This window comes from Oncorhynchus keta, chromosome 18, assembly GCF_023373465.1.
Source record: "Oncorhynchus keta strain PuntledgeMale-10-30-2019 chromosome 18, Oket_V2, whole genome shotgun sequence".
NCBI lineage: Eukaryota > Metazoa > Chordata > Actinopteri > Salmoniformes > Salmonidae > Oncorhynchus > Oncorhynchus keta.
The window spans coordinates 48,345,964-48,364,154 of record NC_068438.1 but is presented as its reverse complement, the minus strand read 5'-3'; the positions used below and the strand labels follow the sequence as shown (position 1 = coordinate 48,364,154).

Sequence of the window (18,191 nt, the reverse complement as noted above, 5' to 3'; positions counted from 1 at the left end):
AACCTGGGCCCAATAGGGAACAGGGTGCTATTTAACCAGGGCCCAATAGGGAACAGGGTGCTATTTAACCAGGGCCCAAAAGGGAACAGAGTGCTATTTAACCAGGGCCCAATAGGGAACAGGGTGCTATTTAACCAGGGCCCAATAGGGAACAGGGTGCTATTTAACCAGGGCCCAATAGGGAACAGGGTGCTATTTAACCAGGGCCCAATAGGGAACAGGGTGCTATTTGGGATGCTGCCATTGGAGGGCTGTGTGTTTTATGACTGTCCATTAAGCTATTCATTTCCTGGTTGTGGTTATTAAGTAAATGAGGGTTTAACAGGTCTGGGTGGAGGGCAGGAGGATATAGCTGCTCACTGCGCCTCATTTATCTTAGCGACTCCCTTCACTCGCACCCATTACCGCTCCTCTCAATGTCTGTCTCTCTTTTCACACCCTTTCTTTCCATATCTACCTCTCTCTCTCTCCAACCTCCCCCTCTTCCTCTACCTCTCTCTACCTACTTCTGTCTCCCCCTTCTCTCTCTCCCCATCCCCCTCCCTCTCTCCCCCAATAGCTGACTGTGGTGGGACGTTGGTGCTGGTTAATCAGGATGGTATCCAGCGCCCCCCCCTCCACTTCCCTCCCGGCGGCCACCTTTTGGCCTTTCTGTCCTGCCTGGAGACGGGCCTGCTTCCCCGCGGTCAGCTGGAGCCTCCACTCTGGAGCCAGAGAGGCAAGGTGTGTGCTATTAACCACTGGCCTCAGAACAGATCTAGTACAATAGCATATAAACAGAGAGGTAAGGTAAGTAGTGGTGTTGTAAGAACTGACCCCAGAACAGATCTAGTACAATAGCATATAAACAGAGAGGTAAGGTAAGTAGTGGTGTTGTAAGAACTGACTCCAGAACAGATACAACACCACTCTGGTCACAGAGAGGTAAAGGGCCATAATAATATTTACATTGACATTTTAGCAGACGCTATTATTAGTGTTAAGTGCTATGCTCAAGGGCACAACGCCAGATTTTTCACCTAGTCGGCTCGGGGATTCGAACCAGCAACTTTTTGGTTACTGACCCAACCCTCTTAACAGCTAGGCTGCCTGCCACTCTATAATAATAATACACAGTACCAGTCAGTAGTTTAGACACACCGACTCATTCAAGGGTTTTTCTTTATTTTTACTATTTTCTACATTGTTTAATAATAGTGAAGACATCAACACTATGAAATAACACATATGGAATCATGTAGTAACCAAAACAAAATATATATTTTTTATATTTGAGATTCTTCAACGCATTTCAATTAAGATTCCACCCTTTGCGTTGATGACAGCTTTGCACACTCTTGGCATTCTCTCAACCAGCTTCACCTGGAATGCTTTTTCAACAGTCTTGAAGGAGTTCCCACATATGCTGAGCACTTGTTGGCTGCTTTTCCTTCACTCTGCGGTCCAACTCATCCCAAACCATCTGAATTGAGTTGAGGTCGGGTGATTGTGGAGGCCAGGTCATCTGATGCAGCACTCCATCACTCTCCTTCTTAGTCAAATAGCCCTTACACAGCCTGGAGGTGTGTTGGGTCATTGTCCTGTTGAAAAACAAATGAGAGTCCCACTAAGTGCAAACCAGATGGGATGGCGTATCGCTGCAGAATGCTGTGGTAGACGTGCTGGTTAAGTGTGCCTTGAATTCTAAATAAATCACTGACAGTGTCACCAGCAAAGCACCATCACACCTCCTCCTCCATGCTTCACGGAGGGAACCACACATGCAGAGATCATCTTTTCACCTACTCTGCGTCTCACAAAGACATGGCAGTTGGAACCAAAAATCTCAAATTTGGACTCATCAGACCAAAGTACAGATTTCCACCAGTCTAATGTCCATTGCTCGTGTTTCTTGATCCAAGCAAGTCTCTTCTTCTTATTGGTGTCCTTCAGTAGTGGTTTCTTTGTAGCAATTCAACCATGAAGACCTGATTCACGCAGTCTCCTCTGAACTGTTGATGTTGAGCGCTTGGTGGTTTTTGCGACTGCACTTGAAGAAACACTTGAATAACTTGAAGAAACTTTCAAAGTTCTTGACATTTTCCATATTGAGTGACCTTCATGTCTTAAAGTAATGATGGACTGTCATTTCTCTTTGCTTATTTGAGCTGTTCTTGCCATAATATGGTCTTGGTCTTTTACAAAATAGGACTATCTTCTGTGTACCACCCCTACTTTGTCACAACACATCTGATTGGCTCAAATAATTAAGAAGAAAAAATTAATTCCATAAATTAACTTTTAACAAGGCACACCTGTTAATTGAAATGCATTCCAGGTGACTGCCTCGTGAAGCTGGTTGAGAGAATGCCAAGAGTGTGCAAAGCTGTCATCAAGGCAAAGGGTGGCTACTTTGAATAATATTTTAATGTTTTTTTGGTTACTACATGATTCCACATGTGTTATTTCATAGTTGTGATGTCTTCACTATTATTCTACAATGTAGAAAAGACTGGTTTTGACTGGTTCTATACATATAGCAGACGCTTTTATCCAAAGCGACTTACAGTCAGTCATGTTGCGTACACGATACGTAGGGGTGGTCCCAGGAATCAAATTCACTACCTTTCTAACTGAGCTACCAGAACAACAGAACCGTAACTACAACAATCAACTATACATACTGTAAACTATGAATTGTTCCTGAATCCCGTGACAGTGTAAAACGTGTGTGTCTGTGTGAGCATGCGCGTGTGTGTGTTTGTTTGCGTGTGTTTGTATGTGTGTGTGTGTGTGTGTGTGTGTGTGTGTGTGTGTGTGTGTGTGTGTGTGTGTGTGTGTGTGTGTGTGTGTGTGTGTGTGTGTGTGTGTGTGTGTGTGTGTGTGTATGCATTTATCTGTGCGTGTCTGTGTTTGCGTACGTGCATGCGCATATATATGTGTGTGCGTGTGTGCGTGTGCGTGTGTGTGTGTTTATTCCAGGGTAAGGTGTTTCCTAAGCTAAGGAAGAGGACCAGCACTGCCAGGCTGGTAGATCAGGAGGGAGAGGAGCAGACTGCCAGGCTGGTAGATCAGGAGGGAGAGGAGCAGACAGCAGCTGACTACGTGTTCCGCATTGTCTACCCTGGACGCCACCACGACTCTAGTGAGTGATCCCCTCCTCCCAAAACACACACACACACACACACACACACACACACACACACACACACACACACACACACACACACACACACACACACACACACACACACACACACACACACACACACACACACACACACACACACACACACACACACACCATCCTTGGACATGCATGATAGACTTCACTGTAAAAGTTCTTCTTGTCCTCTCTGTCTGCTGTAGAGTGTGTCTCTTTGCATCTATGTTTATGTTTAGCAAACAGGTAGGTATCGTTACGCAGCGAGAGAATGGACAGAGAGTTACAGGAGCTATCTATCCTGAGCGTTCTGGATGTTTGAATTCACTATTTCCTTTGGTTTGTATGTCTGTCTGCTGTAAACTGCAGAGACTGCAAGCGGTAGAGACTGTAGACGGTAGAGACTGTAGACGGTAGAGACTGTAGACGGTAGAGGCTGTAGACGGTAGAGGCTGTAGACGGTAGAGGCTGTAGACGTAGAGGCTGTAAATGGTAGAGACTGTAGACGGTAGAGGCTGTAGACGGTAGAGGCTGTAGACGGTAGAGACTGTAGACGGTAGAGACTGTACACGGTAGAGACTGTAAACAGTAGAGACTGTAGACGGTAGATACTGTAGACGGTAGAGGCTGTAGACGGTAGAGGCTGTAGACGGTAGAGGCTGTAGACGGTAGAGGCTGTATACGGTAGAGGCTGTAGAAGGTAGAGGCTGTAAATGGTAGAGACTGTAGACGGTAGAGGCTGTAGACGGTAGAGGCTGTAGACGGTAGAGGCTGTACACGGTAGAGGCTGTACACGGTAGAGGCTGTACACGGTAGAGGCTGTAAATGGTAGAGACTGTAGACGGTAGAGGCTGTAGACGGTAGAGGCTGTAGACGGTAGAGGCTGTAAAAGGTAGAGGCTGTAGACGGTAGAGGCTGTAGACGGTAGAGGCTGTAAACGGTAGAGGCTGTAGAAGGTAGAGGCTGTAGAAGGTAGAGGCTGTAGACTGTAGAGGCTGTACACGGTAGAGACTGTAGACGGTAGATACTAGACGGTAGAGGCTGTAAACGGTAGAGACTGTAGATGGTAGAGGCTGTAGACTGTAGAGGCTGTACACGGTAGAGGCTGTTGACGGTAGAGGCTGTAGACGGTGGAGGCTGTAAACGGTAGAGGCTGTACACGGTAGAGGCTGTAATCGGTAGAGGCTGTAAACGGTAGAGACTGTACACGGTAGAGGCTGTAAACGGTAGAGGCTGTAAACGGTAGAGACTGTACACGGTAGAGGCTGTAAACGGTAGAGACGGTAAACGGTAGAGGCTGTAAACGGTAGAGACGGTAAACGGTAGAGGCTGTACACGGTAGAGGCTGTAAACGGTAGAGACTTTAAACGGTAGAGACTGTACACGGTAGAGACTGTACACGGTAGAGACTGTAAACGGTAGAGGCTGTACACGGTAGAGACTGTAACCGGTAGAGGCTGTACACGGTAGAGACTGTAAACAGTAGAGACTGTAAATGGTAGAGGCTGTAGAAGGTAGAGGCTGTAGAAGGTAGAGGCTGTAAATGGTGGAGGCTGTAAATGGTGGAGGCTGTAGACGGTAGAGACTGTAGAAGGTAGAGGCTGTAGAAGGTAGAGCCTGTAGAAGGTAGAGGCTGTAGAAGGTAGAGGCTGTAGAAGGTAGAGGCTGTAGAAGGTAGAGGCTGTAGACGGTAGAGACTGTAGCAGGTAGAGGCTGTAGAAGGTAGAGACTGTAGAAGGTAGAGGCTGTAGAAGGTAGAGACTGTAGAAGGTAGAGACTGTAGAAGGTAGAGACTGTAGAAGGTAGAGGCTGTAGAAGGTAGAGGCTGTAAATGGTGGAGGCTGTAAATGGTGGAGTCTGTAGACGGTAGAGACTGTAGAAGGTAGAGGCTGTAGAAGGTAGAGGCTGTAGAAGGTAGAGACTGTAGAAGGTAGAGGCTGTAAATGGTGGAGGCTGTAAATGGTGGAGGCTGTAAATGGTGGAGGCTGTAAACGGTAGAGACTGTAGAAGGTAGAGACTGTAGAAGGTAGAGGCTGTAGAAGGTAGAGACTGTAGAAGGTAGAGACTGTAGAAGGTAGAGGCTGTAGAAGGTAGAGACTGTAAATGGTGGAGGCTGTAAATGGTGGAGGCTGTAGACGGTAGAGACTGTAGAAGGTAGAGGCTGTAGAAGGTAGAGACTGTAAATGGTGGAGGCTGTAAACGGTAGAGACTGTAAACAGTAGAGGCTGTAAACGGTAGAGACTGTAAACAGTAGAGGCTGTAAACAGTAGAGGCTGTAAACAGAAGAGGCTGTAAACGGTAGAGGCTGTAAACAGTAGAGGCTGTAGACGGTAGAGGCTGTAAACGGTAGAGGCTGTAAACGGTAGAGGCTGTAAACAGTAGAGGCTGTAAACGGTAGAGGCTGTAAACAGTAGAGGCTGTAAACAGTAGAGACTGTAAACAGTAGAGGCTGTAAACAGTAGAGGCTGTAAACGGTAGAGACTATAAACAGTAGAGGCTGTAAACGGTAGAGGCTGTAAGGATCCCTCCAGACCTGTAGGTGGAGCTGTTCTGTATGTATAACACTGTTCCCTGTGTGTTTTATCCATGGACATTAAAACCAGTAGATGGTGATAGCGCTGACATCATCCAGGTATTCCTATGGAAAACTCCAGATGGTGCATGAAGCCAGAAGTACTGAATGGCACCAGAAAAATCGCTAAGGACCATGGTCGATGTAGTCATTTTCATCCTGCCTGAGAGAGTCAACCTTATATGACTATGGATCTTCCTCGTAGCCTGCCGGCCCGTGATTGGTCTGTGTCAGCACGTGGTCCTGTGTGACGACAAATGTAGTAGTCAGAATGGATCATTATTTAATGAAATATCTCAATTTGTAGCAAACTGTAAAATAATTAAATGTGGGGATTGAACTTCATCATAATAAACGTTCTGGCGATCGTAATTTACATAGGCTTTCTCGGGCAGACTTTACACAGTAACCGACCAGCAGAACTCGTGACTTCACACTCCAGACTGTACACTGGGGGGCATCGCCTGGTATATAGCAGTGACTGTAAACTACCACCACACCACCAGGCCTATAGATGGCGCTGTGCTGTATGTTTAACTGTGTTATCTGTGTGTATTATTACCTGGTTATATAGCAGTGACTATAAACTACCACCACACCACCAGGCCTATAGATGGCGCTGTGCTGTATGTTTAACTGTGTTATCTGTGTGTATTATTACCTGGTTATATAGCAGTGACCATAAACTACCACCACACCACCAGGCCTATAGATGGCGCTGTGCTGTATGTTTAACTGTGTTATCTGTGTGCATTATTACCTGGTTATATAGCAGTGACCATAAACTACCACCACACCACCAGGCCTATAGATGGCGCTGTGCTGTATGTTTAACTGTGTTATCTGTGTGTATTATTACCTGGTTATATAGCAGTGACTATAAACTACCACCACACCACCAGGCCTATAGATGGCGCTGTGCTGTATGTTTAACTGTGTTATCTGTGTGTATTATTACCTGGTTATATAGCAGTGACTATAAACTACCACCACACCACCAGGCCTATAGATGGCGCTGTGCTGTATGTTTAACTGTGTTATCTGTGTGTATTATTACCTGGTTATATAGCAGTGACTATAAACTACCACCACACCACCAGGCCTATAGATGGCGCTGTGTAACATGTTTAACTGTGATCTGTGTGTATTATTACCTGGTTATATAGCAGTGACTATAAACTACCACCACACCACCAGGCCTATAGATGTATTATTACCGCTGTGACTATAAACTATGTTTAACTGTGTTATCTGTGTGTATTATTACCTGGTTATATAGCAGTGACTATAAACTACCACCACACCACCAGGCCTATAGATGGCGCTGTGCTGTATGTTTAACTGTGTTATCTGTGTGTATTATTACCTGTGACTATAAACTACCACCACACCACCAGGCCTATAGATGGCGCTGTGCTGTATGTTTATTACCTGGTTATATAGCAGTGACTATAAACTACCACCACACCACCAGGCCTATAGATGGCGCTGTGCTGTATGTTTAACTGTGTTATCTGTGTGTATTATTACCTGGTTATATAGCAGTGACTATAAACTACCACCACACCACCAGGCCTATAGATGGCGCTGTGCTGTATGTTTAACTGTGTTATCTGTGTGTATTATTACCTGGTTATATAGCAGTGACTATAAACTACCACCACACCACCAGGCCTATAGATGGCGCTGTGCTGTATGTTTAACTGTGTGATCTGTGTGTATTATTACCTGGTTATATAGCAGTGACTATAAACTACCACCACACCACCAGGCCTATAGATGGCGCTGTGCTAATATGTTTAACTGTGTGATCTGTGTGTATTATTACCTGGTTATATAGCAGTGACTATAAACTACCACCACACCACCAGGCCTATAGATGGCGCTGTGTAACATGTTTAACTGTGATCTGTGTGTATTATTACCTGGTTATATAGCAGTGACTATAAACTACCACCACACCACCAGGCCTATAGATGGCGCTGTGTAATATGTTTAACTGTGTTATCTGTGTGTATTATTACCTGGTTATATAGCAGTGACTATAAACTACCACCACACCACCAGGCCTATAGATGGCGCTGTGCTGTATGTTTAACTGTGTTATCTGTGTGTATTATTACCTGGTTATATAGCAGTGACTATAAACTACCACCACACCACCAGGCCTATAGATGGCGCTGTGCTATATGTTTAACTGTGTGATCTGTGTGTATTATTACCTGGTTATATAGCAGTGACTATAAACTACCACCACACCACCAGGCCTATAGATGGCGCTGTGTAATATGTTTAACTGTGTTATCTGTGTGTATTATTACCTGGTTATATAGCAGTGACTATAAACTACCACCACACCACCAGGCCTATAGATGGCGCTGTGCTGTATGTTTAACTGTGTTATCTGTGTGTATTATTACCTGGTTATATAGCAGTGACTATAAACTACCACCACACCACCAGGCCTATAGATGGCGCTGTGCTGTATGTTTAACTGTGTGATCTGTGTGTATTATTACCTGGTTATATAGCAGTGACTATAAACTACCACCACACCACCAGGCCTATAGATGGCGCTGTGCTGTATGTTTAACTGTGTGATCTGTGTGTATTATTACCTGGTTATATAGCAGTGACTATAAACTACCACCACACCACCAGGCCTATAGATGGCGCTGTGTAATATGTTTAACTGTGTTATCTGTGTGTATTATTACCTGGTTATATAGCAGTGACTATAAACTACCACCACACCACCAGGCCTATAGATGGCGCTGTGTAACATGTTTAACTGTGTGATCTGTGTGTATTATTACCTGGTTATATAGCAATGACTATAAACTACCACCACACCACCAGGCCTATAGATGGCGCTGTGTAACATGTTTAACTGTGATCAGTGACAGTGACCATAAACTACCACCACACCACCAGGCCTATAGATCTGTATGTATTATTACCTGGTTATATAGCAGTGACTATAAACTACCACCACACCACCAGGCCTATAGATGGCGCTGTGTAATATGTTTAACTGTGTTATCTGTGTGTATTATTACCTGGTTATATAGCAGTGACTATAAACTACCACCACACCACCAGGCCTATAGATGGCGCTGTGCTGTATGTTTAACTGTGTTATCTGTGTGTATTATTACCTGGTTATATAGCAGTGACTATAAACTACCACCACACCACCAGGCCTATAGATGGCGCTGTGCTGTATGTTTAACTGTGTGATCTGTGTGTATTATTACCTGGTTATATAGCAGTGACTATAAACTACCACCACACCACCAGGCCTATAGATGGCGCTGTGCTGTATGTTTAACTGTGTGATCTGTGTGTATTATTACCTGGTTATATAGCAGTGACTATAAACTACCACCACACCACCAGGCCTATAGATGGCGCTGTGCTGTATGTTTAACTGTGTGATCTGTGTGTATTATTACCTGGTTATATAGCAGTGACTATAAACTACCACCACACCACCAGGCCTATAGATGGCGCTGTGCTGTATGTTTAACTGTGTGATCTGTGTGTATTATTACCTGGTTATATAGCAGTGACTATAAACTACCACCACACCACGGGCAGCCGTGCTCCCTCGCTGGATGATGATGAGGAGGAAGAGGACAGACTACCACCACACCACCAGGCTATGATCTGTGTATGTTTAACTGTGATGTGTATTATTACCTGGTTATATAGCGTGAACCTCAGGCCAGATCCTAATGTCATGTTAAAGGTTTTTATCCATCACCTGTGTGATCTGTGTGTATTATTACCATCCCTCCCCCATCCTACCCAGCATGCATCCCCGTAACTCAAATCACCAAAAGGCCTATAGATCCTGTTTAAACTGTGTTATCTGTGTGTATTTGTCCCCATGGCTTATCCCAACAGTGCAGAGTAGGTAGAATATGGTTGGAGAGCGGAGAGCTGTTGAGTTTCCTCTTGCTCTTTGGTACAATGACAAAGCTATTCGTTTTGGTGTGAAGTTCCCGTGAACAAATCAATACCAGAGATTTTTCAAATTAATTTACAGTCACTGTCAGACGTAGAAATATAGTTTTTTGGGGGGTAGGGCTCTGCAGGCAGAAACTAAACAAACATAATGGGTTTATAACAGCTTTTATAGGGACTCATAATAGACTCATAATAGACTGATAATGTGTTATAATAGTGACCTGACTGCACTGCTATAAACTACCAACAACAGGATGTTATGCTGTGTATTATTACCTGGTTATATGGTGACAACTCCATCTAGGTCAAGTGGTACGTCCCTGTGTGCAGAGGAGATATTACCTGGTTAAGAGAGTGACTATAAACTAGAGAGAGAGAGAGAGCCTATAGATGGCGCTGTGAGAGAGAGAGATAGAGAGTGACTATAAAGACCACCACACCAGAGGCCTATAGATGGCGCTGTGAGATGTTTAACTGTGTGATCTGAGAGAGAGAGACCTGGTTATAGAGCAGTGACTATAAACTACCACCACAGAGGCCTATAGAGCTGTGAGAGACTGTGATCTGTGTGTATTAGAGCAGAGACTATAGGTACCACCACACCACCAGGCCTATAGATGGCGCTGGTGTATGACTGTGTTATCTGTGTGTATTATTACCTGGTTATATAGAGAAAACTACATAAAGCCTATAGATCTAATGGAACCGATTCACACTGAAGCCTCGCATTACCTGACCCCCACCTTTATTTACCATGTAGGAACCTTGAAACAAAAGGCTGCTTGTTCTGCTGTAGATCAGAACATAGAAATAGAATCTGTAGATCAGAACATAGAAATAGAATCTGTAGATCAGACCATAGAAATAGAATCTGTAGATCAGACCATAGAAATAGAATCTGTAGATCAGAACATAGAAATATAATCTGTAGATCAGAACATAGAAATAGAATCTGTAGATCAGAACATAGAAATATAATCTGTAGATCAGAACATAGAAATAGAATTTGTAGATCAGACCATATAAATAGAATCTGTAGATCAGAACATAGAAATAGATCTGTAGATCAGAACATAGAAATAGAATCTGTAGATCAGACCATAGAAATAGAATCTGTAGATCAGACCATAGAAATAGAATCTGTAGATCAGAACATAGAAATATAATCTGTAGATCAGAACATAGAAATAGAATCTGTAGATCAGAACATAGAAATATAATCTGTAGATCAGAACATAGAAATAGAATCTGTAGATCAGAACATAGAAATAGAATTTGTAGATCAGACCATAGAAATAGAATCTGTAGATCAGACCATAGAAATAGAATCTGTAGATCAGAACATAGAAATAGAATTTGTAGATCAGACCATAGAAATAGAATCTGTAGATCAGAACATAGAAATATAATCTGTAGATCAGAACATAGAAATAGAATCTGTAGATCAGACCATAGAAATAGAGTCTGTAGATCAGACCATAGAAATAGAATCTGTAGATCAGACCATAGAAATAGAAAGGGCCCCCCCATTTAATGGCTCTGAGACCCTTCTACTGGTTGTATTTCTTTTTGTCGAACTGACAGCAATATGTATAATATCTGTGGCTCAGTGCTCTACCAGCTGAGCCACAGAGGACTGGTGACTGACTGGCCACTGGTTTCAACAGTGTTTTCTCATTTTCAGAATGTGGTACTGTAGCCTCTTCTCTTTCTCTCAGTTTGCTGTAATATGGACCTCTAGTCACCTTGGGTGACCCTGTAATGTTAGCAGCTTGCACATACATCTCAGATGACTGTCCTCCCTCCCTGGTCCCTTTAGAGACTGTTATCTCAGATGACTGTCCTCCCTCCCTGGTCCCTTTAGAGACTGTTATCTCAGATGACTGTAAACTACCCCTCCCTCACTAGTCCCTTTAGAGACTGTTATCTCTAGATGACTGTCCTCCCTCCCTGGTCCCTTTAGAGACTGTTATCTCAGATGACTGTCCTCCCTCCCTCACTAGTCCCTTTAGAGACTGTTATCCTGATGACTGTCCACCCTCCCTGGTCCCTTTAGAGACTGTTATCTCAGATGACTGTCCTCCCTCCCTGGTCCCTTTAGAGACTGTTATCTCAGATGACTGTCCTCCCTCCCTGGTCCCTTTAGAGACTGTTATCTCAGATGACTGTCCTCCCTCCCTGGTCCCTTTAGAGACTGTTATCTCAGATGACTGTCCTCCCTCCCTGGTCCCTTTAGAGACTGTTATCTCAGATGACTGTCCTCCCTCCCTGGTCCCTTTAGAGACTGTTATCTCAGATGACTGTCCTCGTAGAAATATAGTGTTTTTGGGGGGTAGGGCTAGCTGCAGGCAGAAACTCCCTGGTCCCTTTAGAGACTGTTATCTCAGATGACTGTCCTCCCTCCCTGGTCCCTTTAGAGACTGTTATCTCAGATGACTGTCCTCCCTCCCTGGTCCCTTTAGAGACTGTTATCTCAGATGACTGTCCTCCCTCCCTGGTCCCTTTAGAGACTGTTATCTCTGATGACTGTCCTCCCTCCCTGGTCCCTTTAGAGACTGTTATCTCAGATGACTGTCCTCCCTCCCTGGTCCCTTTAGAGACTGTTATCTCAGATGACTGTCCTCCCTCCCTGGTCCCTTTAGAGACTGTTATCTCAGATGACTGTCCTCCCTCCCTGGTCCCTTTAGAGACTGTTATCTCAGATGACTGTCCTCCCTCCCTGGTCCCTTTAGAGACTGTTATCTCAGATGACTGTCCTCCCTCCCTGGTCCCTTTAGAGACTGTTATCTCTGATGACTGTCCTCCCTCCCTGGTCCCTTTAGAGACTGTTATCTCTGATGACTGTCCTCCCTCCCTGGTCCCTTTAGAGACTGTTATCTCAGATGACTGTCCACCCTCACTCGTCCCTTTGAGACTGTTTTCCCAAATGAATGTCCTCCCTCCCTGGTCCCTTTAGAGACTGTTATATCTGATAACTGTCCTCCCTCCCTGGTCCCTTTAGAGACTGTTATCTCTGATGATTGTCCTCCCTCCCTGGTCCCTTTAGAGACTGTTATCTCTGATGACTGTCCTCCCTCCCTCACTAGTCCCTTTAGAGACTGTTATCTCTGATGACTGTCCTACCTTCCCAGGTCCCTTTAGAGACTGTTATCTCGGATGACTGTCCTCCCTCCCTGGTCCCTTTAGAGACTGTTATCGCTGATGACTGTTCTCCCTCACTAGGCCCTTTAGAGACTGTTATCTCAGATGACTGTCCTCCCTCCCTCGTCCCTTTGAGACTGTTATCTCTGATGACTGTCCTCCCTCCCTGGTCCCTTTAGAGACTGTTATATCTGATGACTGTCCTCCCTCCCTGGTCCCTTTAGAGACTGTTATCTCTGATGACTGTCCTCCCTCCCTGGTCCCTTTAGAGACTGTTATCTCAGATGACTGTCCTCCCTCCCTCACTGGTCCCTTTAGAGACTGTTATCTCTGATGACTGTCCTCCCTCCCTGGTCCCTTTAGAGACTGTTATCTGATATTCCCAACTACTGTGGTCGTCTCCTGTCAATGGAGCAGTACCATGTTATTCCCAGTCACTGTGGTCCTCCCTCCTGTCCCTTTAGCAGACTGTTATTCTGAGTCACTGTGGTCCCTCCTCTCAATAGAGCAGTACCATGTTATTCCCAGTCACTGTGGTCCCTCTCCTGGTCCCTAGAGAGTACCATGTTATTCCCAGTCACTGTGGTCCTCTCCTCTCAATTTAGCAGTACCATCTTATTCCCAGTCACTGTGGTCCCTCCTCTCCCTAGAGAGTACCATGTTATTCCCAGTCACTGTGGTCCTCCCTCCCTCTCAGTGGAGCAGACCATGTTATTCCCAGTCACTGTGGTCCTCTCCTCTCCTGGAGCAGTACCATGTTCCCTTTAGAGACTGTTACTGTCCTTCCCAGTCACTGTGGTCCTCCCTCCTGGTCTCAATAGAGCAGTACCATGTTATTCCCAGTCACTGTGGTCCTCTCCTCTCAATAGAGCAGTACCATCTTATTCCCAGTCACTGTGGTCCTCTCCTCTCAATAGAGAGACCATGTTATTCCCAGTCACTGTGGTCCCTCCTGGTCCCAGTGGAGCAGTACCATGTTATTCCCAGTCACTGATGGTCCTCTCCTCTCCCAGTGGAGCAGTACCATGTTATTCCCAGTCACTGTGGTCCTCTCCCTCTCAATAGAGCAGTACCATTTATTCCCAGTCACTGTGGTCTTCTCCTCTCAATAGAGCAGTACCATCTTATTCCCAGTCACTGTGGTCCTCTCCTCTCAATAGAGCAGTACCATGTTATTCCCAGTCACTGTGGTCCTCTCCTCTCAATAGAGCAGTACCATGTTATTCCCAGTCACTGTGGTCCTCTCCTCTCAGTGGAGCAGTACCATGTTATTCCCAGTCACTTTGGTCCTCTCCTCTCAATAGAGCAGTACCATTTATTCCCAGTCACTGTGGTCCTCTCCTCTCAATAGAGCAGTACCATGTTATTCCCAGTCACTGTGGTCCTCTCCTCTCAATAGAGCAGTACCATTTATTCCCAGTCACTGTGGTCCTCTCCTCTCAATAGAGCAGTACCATGTTATTCCCAGTCACTGTGTTCCTCTCCTCTCAGTAGAGCAGTACCATCTTATTCCCAGTCACTGTGGTCCTCTCCTCTCAGTGGAGCAGTACCATTTATTCCCAGTCACTGTGGTCCTCTCCTCTCAATAGAGCAGTACCATGTTATTCCCAGTCACTGTGGTCCTCTCCTCTCAATAGAGCAGTACCATTTATTCCCAGTCACTGTGGTCCTCTCCTCTCAATAGAGCAGTACCATGTTATTCCCAGTCACTGTGTTCCTCTCCTCTCAGCGCTGTTGGGTCTGGGTTTTGGGGCACAAAGAAATGCTTTGATAATTTGCTCTGTGGTTTTTCCTTTTTGCACCTGTTGTTGGTTTGGTTTTCTTAACCCTTCTGTCTACTTGTTTAGTGTTTGTTTTGGCTCCATTGTCTTCATTTACGTTCACTGCAACATGCCTGACCTGTTTGCATGTGAGATATGCAGCAACCAGTTTCATTTTGTTTTTAAAGAAGGTGTGTTGTTTGTTTCTACTGGTAGGAATATCCCCCCCCCTCTCTATCTCTCACTCTATATATATACTGTATCTCTATGTCTCTCTCTATATATATACACTGCTCAAAAAAATAAAGGGAACACTAAAATAACACATCCGAGATCTGAATGAATGAAATATTCTTATTCAATGCTTTTTTCTTTACATAGTTGAATGTGCTGACAACAAAATCACACAAATTATCAATGGAAATCAAATGTATCAACCCATGGTGGTCTGGATTTGGAGTCACACTCAAAATTAAAGTGGAAAACCACACTACAGGCTGATCCAACTTTGATGGTCTGTGGTGCAACGTGGCGTTGGTGGATGGAGCGAGACATGATGTCCCAGATGTGCTCAATTGGATTCAGGTCTGGGGAACGGGTGGGCCAGTCTATAGCATCAATGCCTTCCTCTTGCAGGAACTGCTGACACACTCCAGCCACATGAGGTCTAGCATTGTCTTGCATTAGGAGGAACCCAGGGCCAATCGCACCAGCATATGGTCTCACAAGGGGTCTGAGGATCTCATCTCGGTACCTAATGGCAGTCAGGCAACCTCTGGCGAGCACATGGAGGGCTGTGTGGCCCCCCAAAGAAATGCCACCCCACACCATGACTGACCCACCGCCAAATCGGTCATGCTGGAGGATGTTGCATTACATTACATTACATTTAAGTCATTTAGCAGACGCTCTTATCCAGAGCGACTTGCAGGCAGAAGAACGTTCTCCACGGCGTCTCCAGACTCTATCACGTGTGTCACATGTGCTCAGTGTGAACCTGCTTTCATCTGTGAAGAGCAAAGGGCGCCAGTGGCGAATTTGCCAATCTTGGTGTTCTCTGGCAAATGCCAAATGTCCTGCAGGGTGTTGAGCTGTAAGCACAACCCCCACCTGTGGACGTCGGTCCCTCATACCACCCTCATGGAGTCTGTTTCTTACCGTTTGAGCAGACACATGCACATTTGTGGCCTGGCAGTGCTCCTCCTGCTCCTCCTTGCACAAAGGCGGAGGTAGCGGTCCTGCTGCTGGGTTGTTGCCCTCCTACGGCCTCCTCCACATCTCCTGATGTACTGGCCTGTCTCCTGGTAGCGCCTCCATGCTCTGGACACTACACTGACAGACACAGCAAACCTTCTTGCCACAGCTCGCATTGATGTTCCATCCTGGATGAGCTGCACTACCTGAGCCACTTGCGTGGGTTGTAGACTCCGTCTCATGCTACCACTAGAGTGAAAGCACCGCCAGCATTCAAAAGTGACCAAAACATCACCCAGGAAGCATAGGAACTGTGAAGTGGTCTGTGATAACCACCTGCAGAACCACTCCTTTATTGGGGGTGTCTTGCTAAATGCCTATAATTTCCACCTGTTGTCTATTCCATTTGCACAACAGCATGTGAAATGTATTTTCAATCAGTGTTGCTTCCTAAGTGGACAGTTTGATTTCACAGAAGTGTGATTGACTTGGAGTTACATTGTGTTGTTTAAGTGTTCCCTTTATTTTTTTGAGCAGTGTATATACAGTTGAAGTCCGAAGTGTACATACACCTTAGCCAAATGCATTTAAACTCAGTTTTTCACAATTCCTGACATTTAATCCTAGTAAACATTCCCCGTCTTAGGACAGTTAGGATCACCACTATATTTTAAGAATGTGAAATGTCAGATTGAATAGTAGAGAGAAAGATTTATTTCAGCTTTTTATTTTTTCTTCACATTCCCAGTGGGTCAGAAGTTTACATACATTCAATTAGTATTTGGTAGCATTGCCTTTAAATTGTTTAACTTGGGTCAAACGTTTCGGGAAGCCTTCCACAAGCTTCTCACAATAAGTTGGGTGAATTTTGGCCCATTCCTCCTGACAGAGCTGGTGTAACTGAGTCAGGTTTGTAGGCCTCCTTGCTCGCACACACTTTTTCAGTTCTGCCCACAAATGTTCTATAGTATTGAGGTCAGGGCTTTGTGATGGCCACTCCAATACATTGACTTTGTTGTCCTTAAACCATTTTGCCACAATTTTGGAAGTAAGCTTGGGGTCATTGTCCTTTTAGAAGACCCAATTGCGACCACGCTTTAACTTCCTGACTGATGTCTTGAGATGTTGCTTCAAAATATCCACATCATTTTCCGACCTCATTAAGCCTTCTATTTTGTGAAGTGCACCAGTCCCTCCTGCAGCAAAGCACCCCCACAACATGATGCTGCCACCCCTGTGCTTCATGGTTGGGATGGTGTTCTTCAGCTTGCAAGCCTTCGCCTTTCTCCTCCAAACATAACGATCGTCATTATGGCCAAACAGTTCTATTTTTGTTTCATCAGACCAGAGGACATTTCTCTAAAGAGTACGATCTTTGCAGTTGCAAACCGTAGTCTGGCTTTTTTTATTGCGGTTTTGGAGCAGTGGCTTCTTCCTTGCTGAGCGGCCTTTCAGGTTATGTTGATATAGGACTCATTTTACTGTTGATATAGATACAGTGCCTTGCGAAAGTATTCGGCCCCCTTGAACTTTGCGACCTTTTGCCACATTTCAGGCTTCAAACATAAAGATATAAAACTGTATTTTTTTGTGAAGAATCAACAACAAGTGGGACACAATCATGAAGTGGAACGACATTTATTGAATATTTAAAACCTTTTTAACAAATCAAAAACTGAAAAATTGGGCGTGCAAAATTATTCAGCCCCCTTAAGTTAATACTTTGTCGCGCCACCTTTTGCTGCGATTACAGCTGTAAGTCGCTTGGGGTATGTCTCTATCAGTTTTGCACATCGAGAGACTGAACTTTTTCCCATTCCTCCTTGCAAAACAGCTCGAGCTCAGTGAGGTTGGATGGAGAGCATTTGTGAACAGCAGTTTTCAGTTCTTTCCACAGATTCTCGATTGGATTCAGGTCTGGACTTTGACTTGGCCATTCTAACACCTGGATATGTTTATTTTTGAACCATTCCATTGTAGATTTTGCTTTATGTTTTGGATCATTGTCTTGTTGGAAGACAAATCTCCGTCCCAGTCTCAGGTCTTTTGCAGACTCCATCAGGTTTTCTTCCAGAATGGTCCTGTATTTGGCTCCATCCAACTTCCCATCAATTTTAACCATCTTCCCTGTCCCTGCTGAAGAAAAGCAGGCCCAAACCATGATTCTGCCACCACCATGTTTGATAGTGGGGATGGTGTGTTCAGGGTGATGAGCTGTGTTACTTTTACACCAAACATAACATTTTGCATTGTTGCCAAAAAGTTCAATTTTGGTTTCATCTGACCAGAGCACCTTCTTCCACATGTTTGGTGTGTCTCCCAGGTGGCTTGTGGCAAACTTTAAACAACACTTTTTATGGATATCTTTAAGAAATGGCTTTCTTCTTGCCACTCTTCCATAAAGGCCAGA

General features: G+C 44.8%; 1 protein-coding gene across 3 annotated transcripts in view; it reads left to right on the top strand.

The window, feature by feature from the left end:
* The window catches only part of LOC118379529 (small G protein signaling modulator 2-like), a 258,031-nt gene that overhangs the window by 179,867 nt on the left and 59,973 nt on the right, over window positions 1–18,191 (top strand). For all 3 annotated transcript variants that reach the window (XR_008068811.1, XM_052468679.1, XM_052468678.1), the window contains exons 10-11: window positions 560–723; window positions 2,962–3,124. Coding sequence is in view for 2 of the 3 variants with exons in the window: in XM_052468679.1 (XP_052324639.1) it covers window positions 560–723; window positions 2,962–3,124 (327 nt within the window). In the remaining variant the exon portion in view is untranslated. The remainder of the gene's footprint in view (window positions 1–559; window positions 724–2,961; window positions 3,125–18,191) is intronic.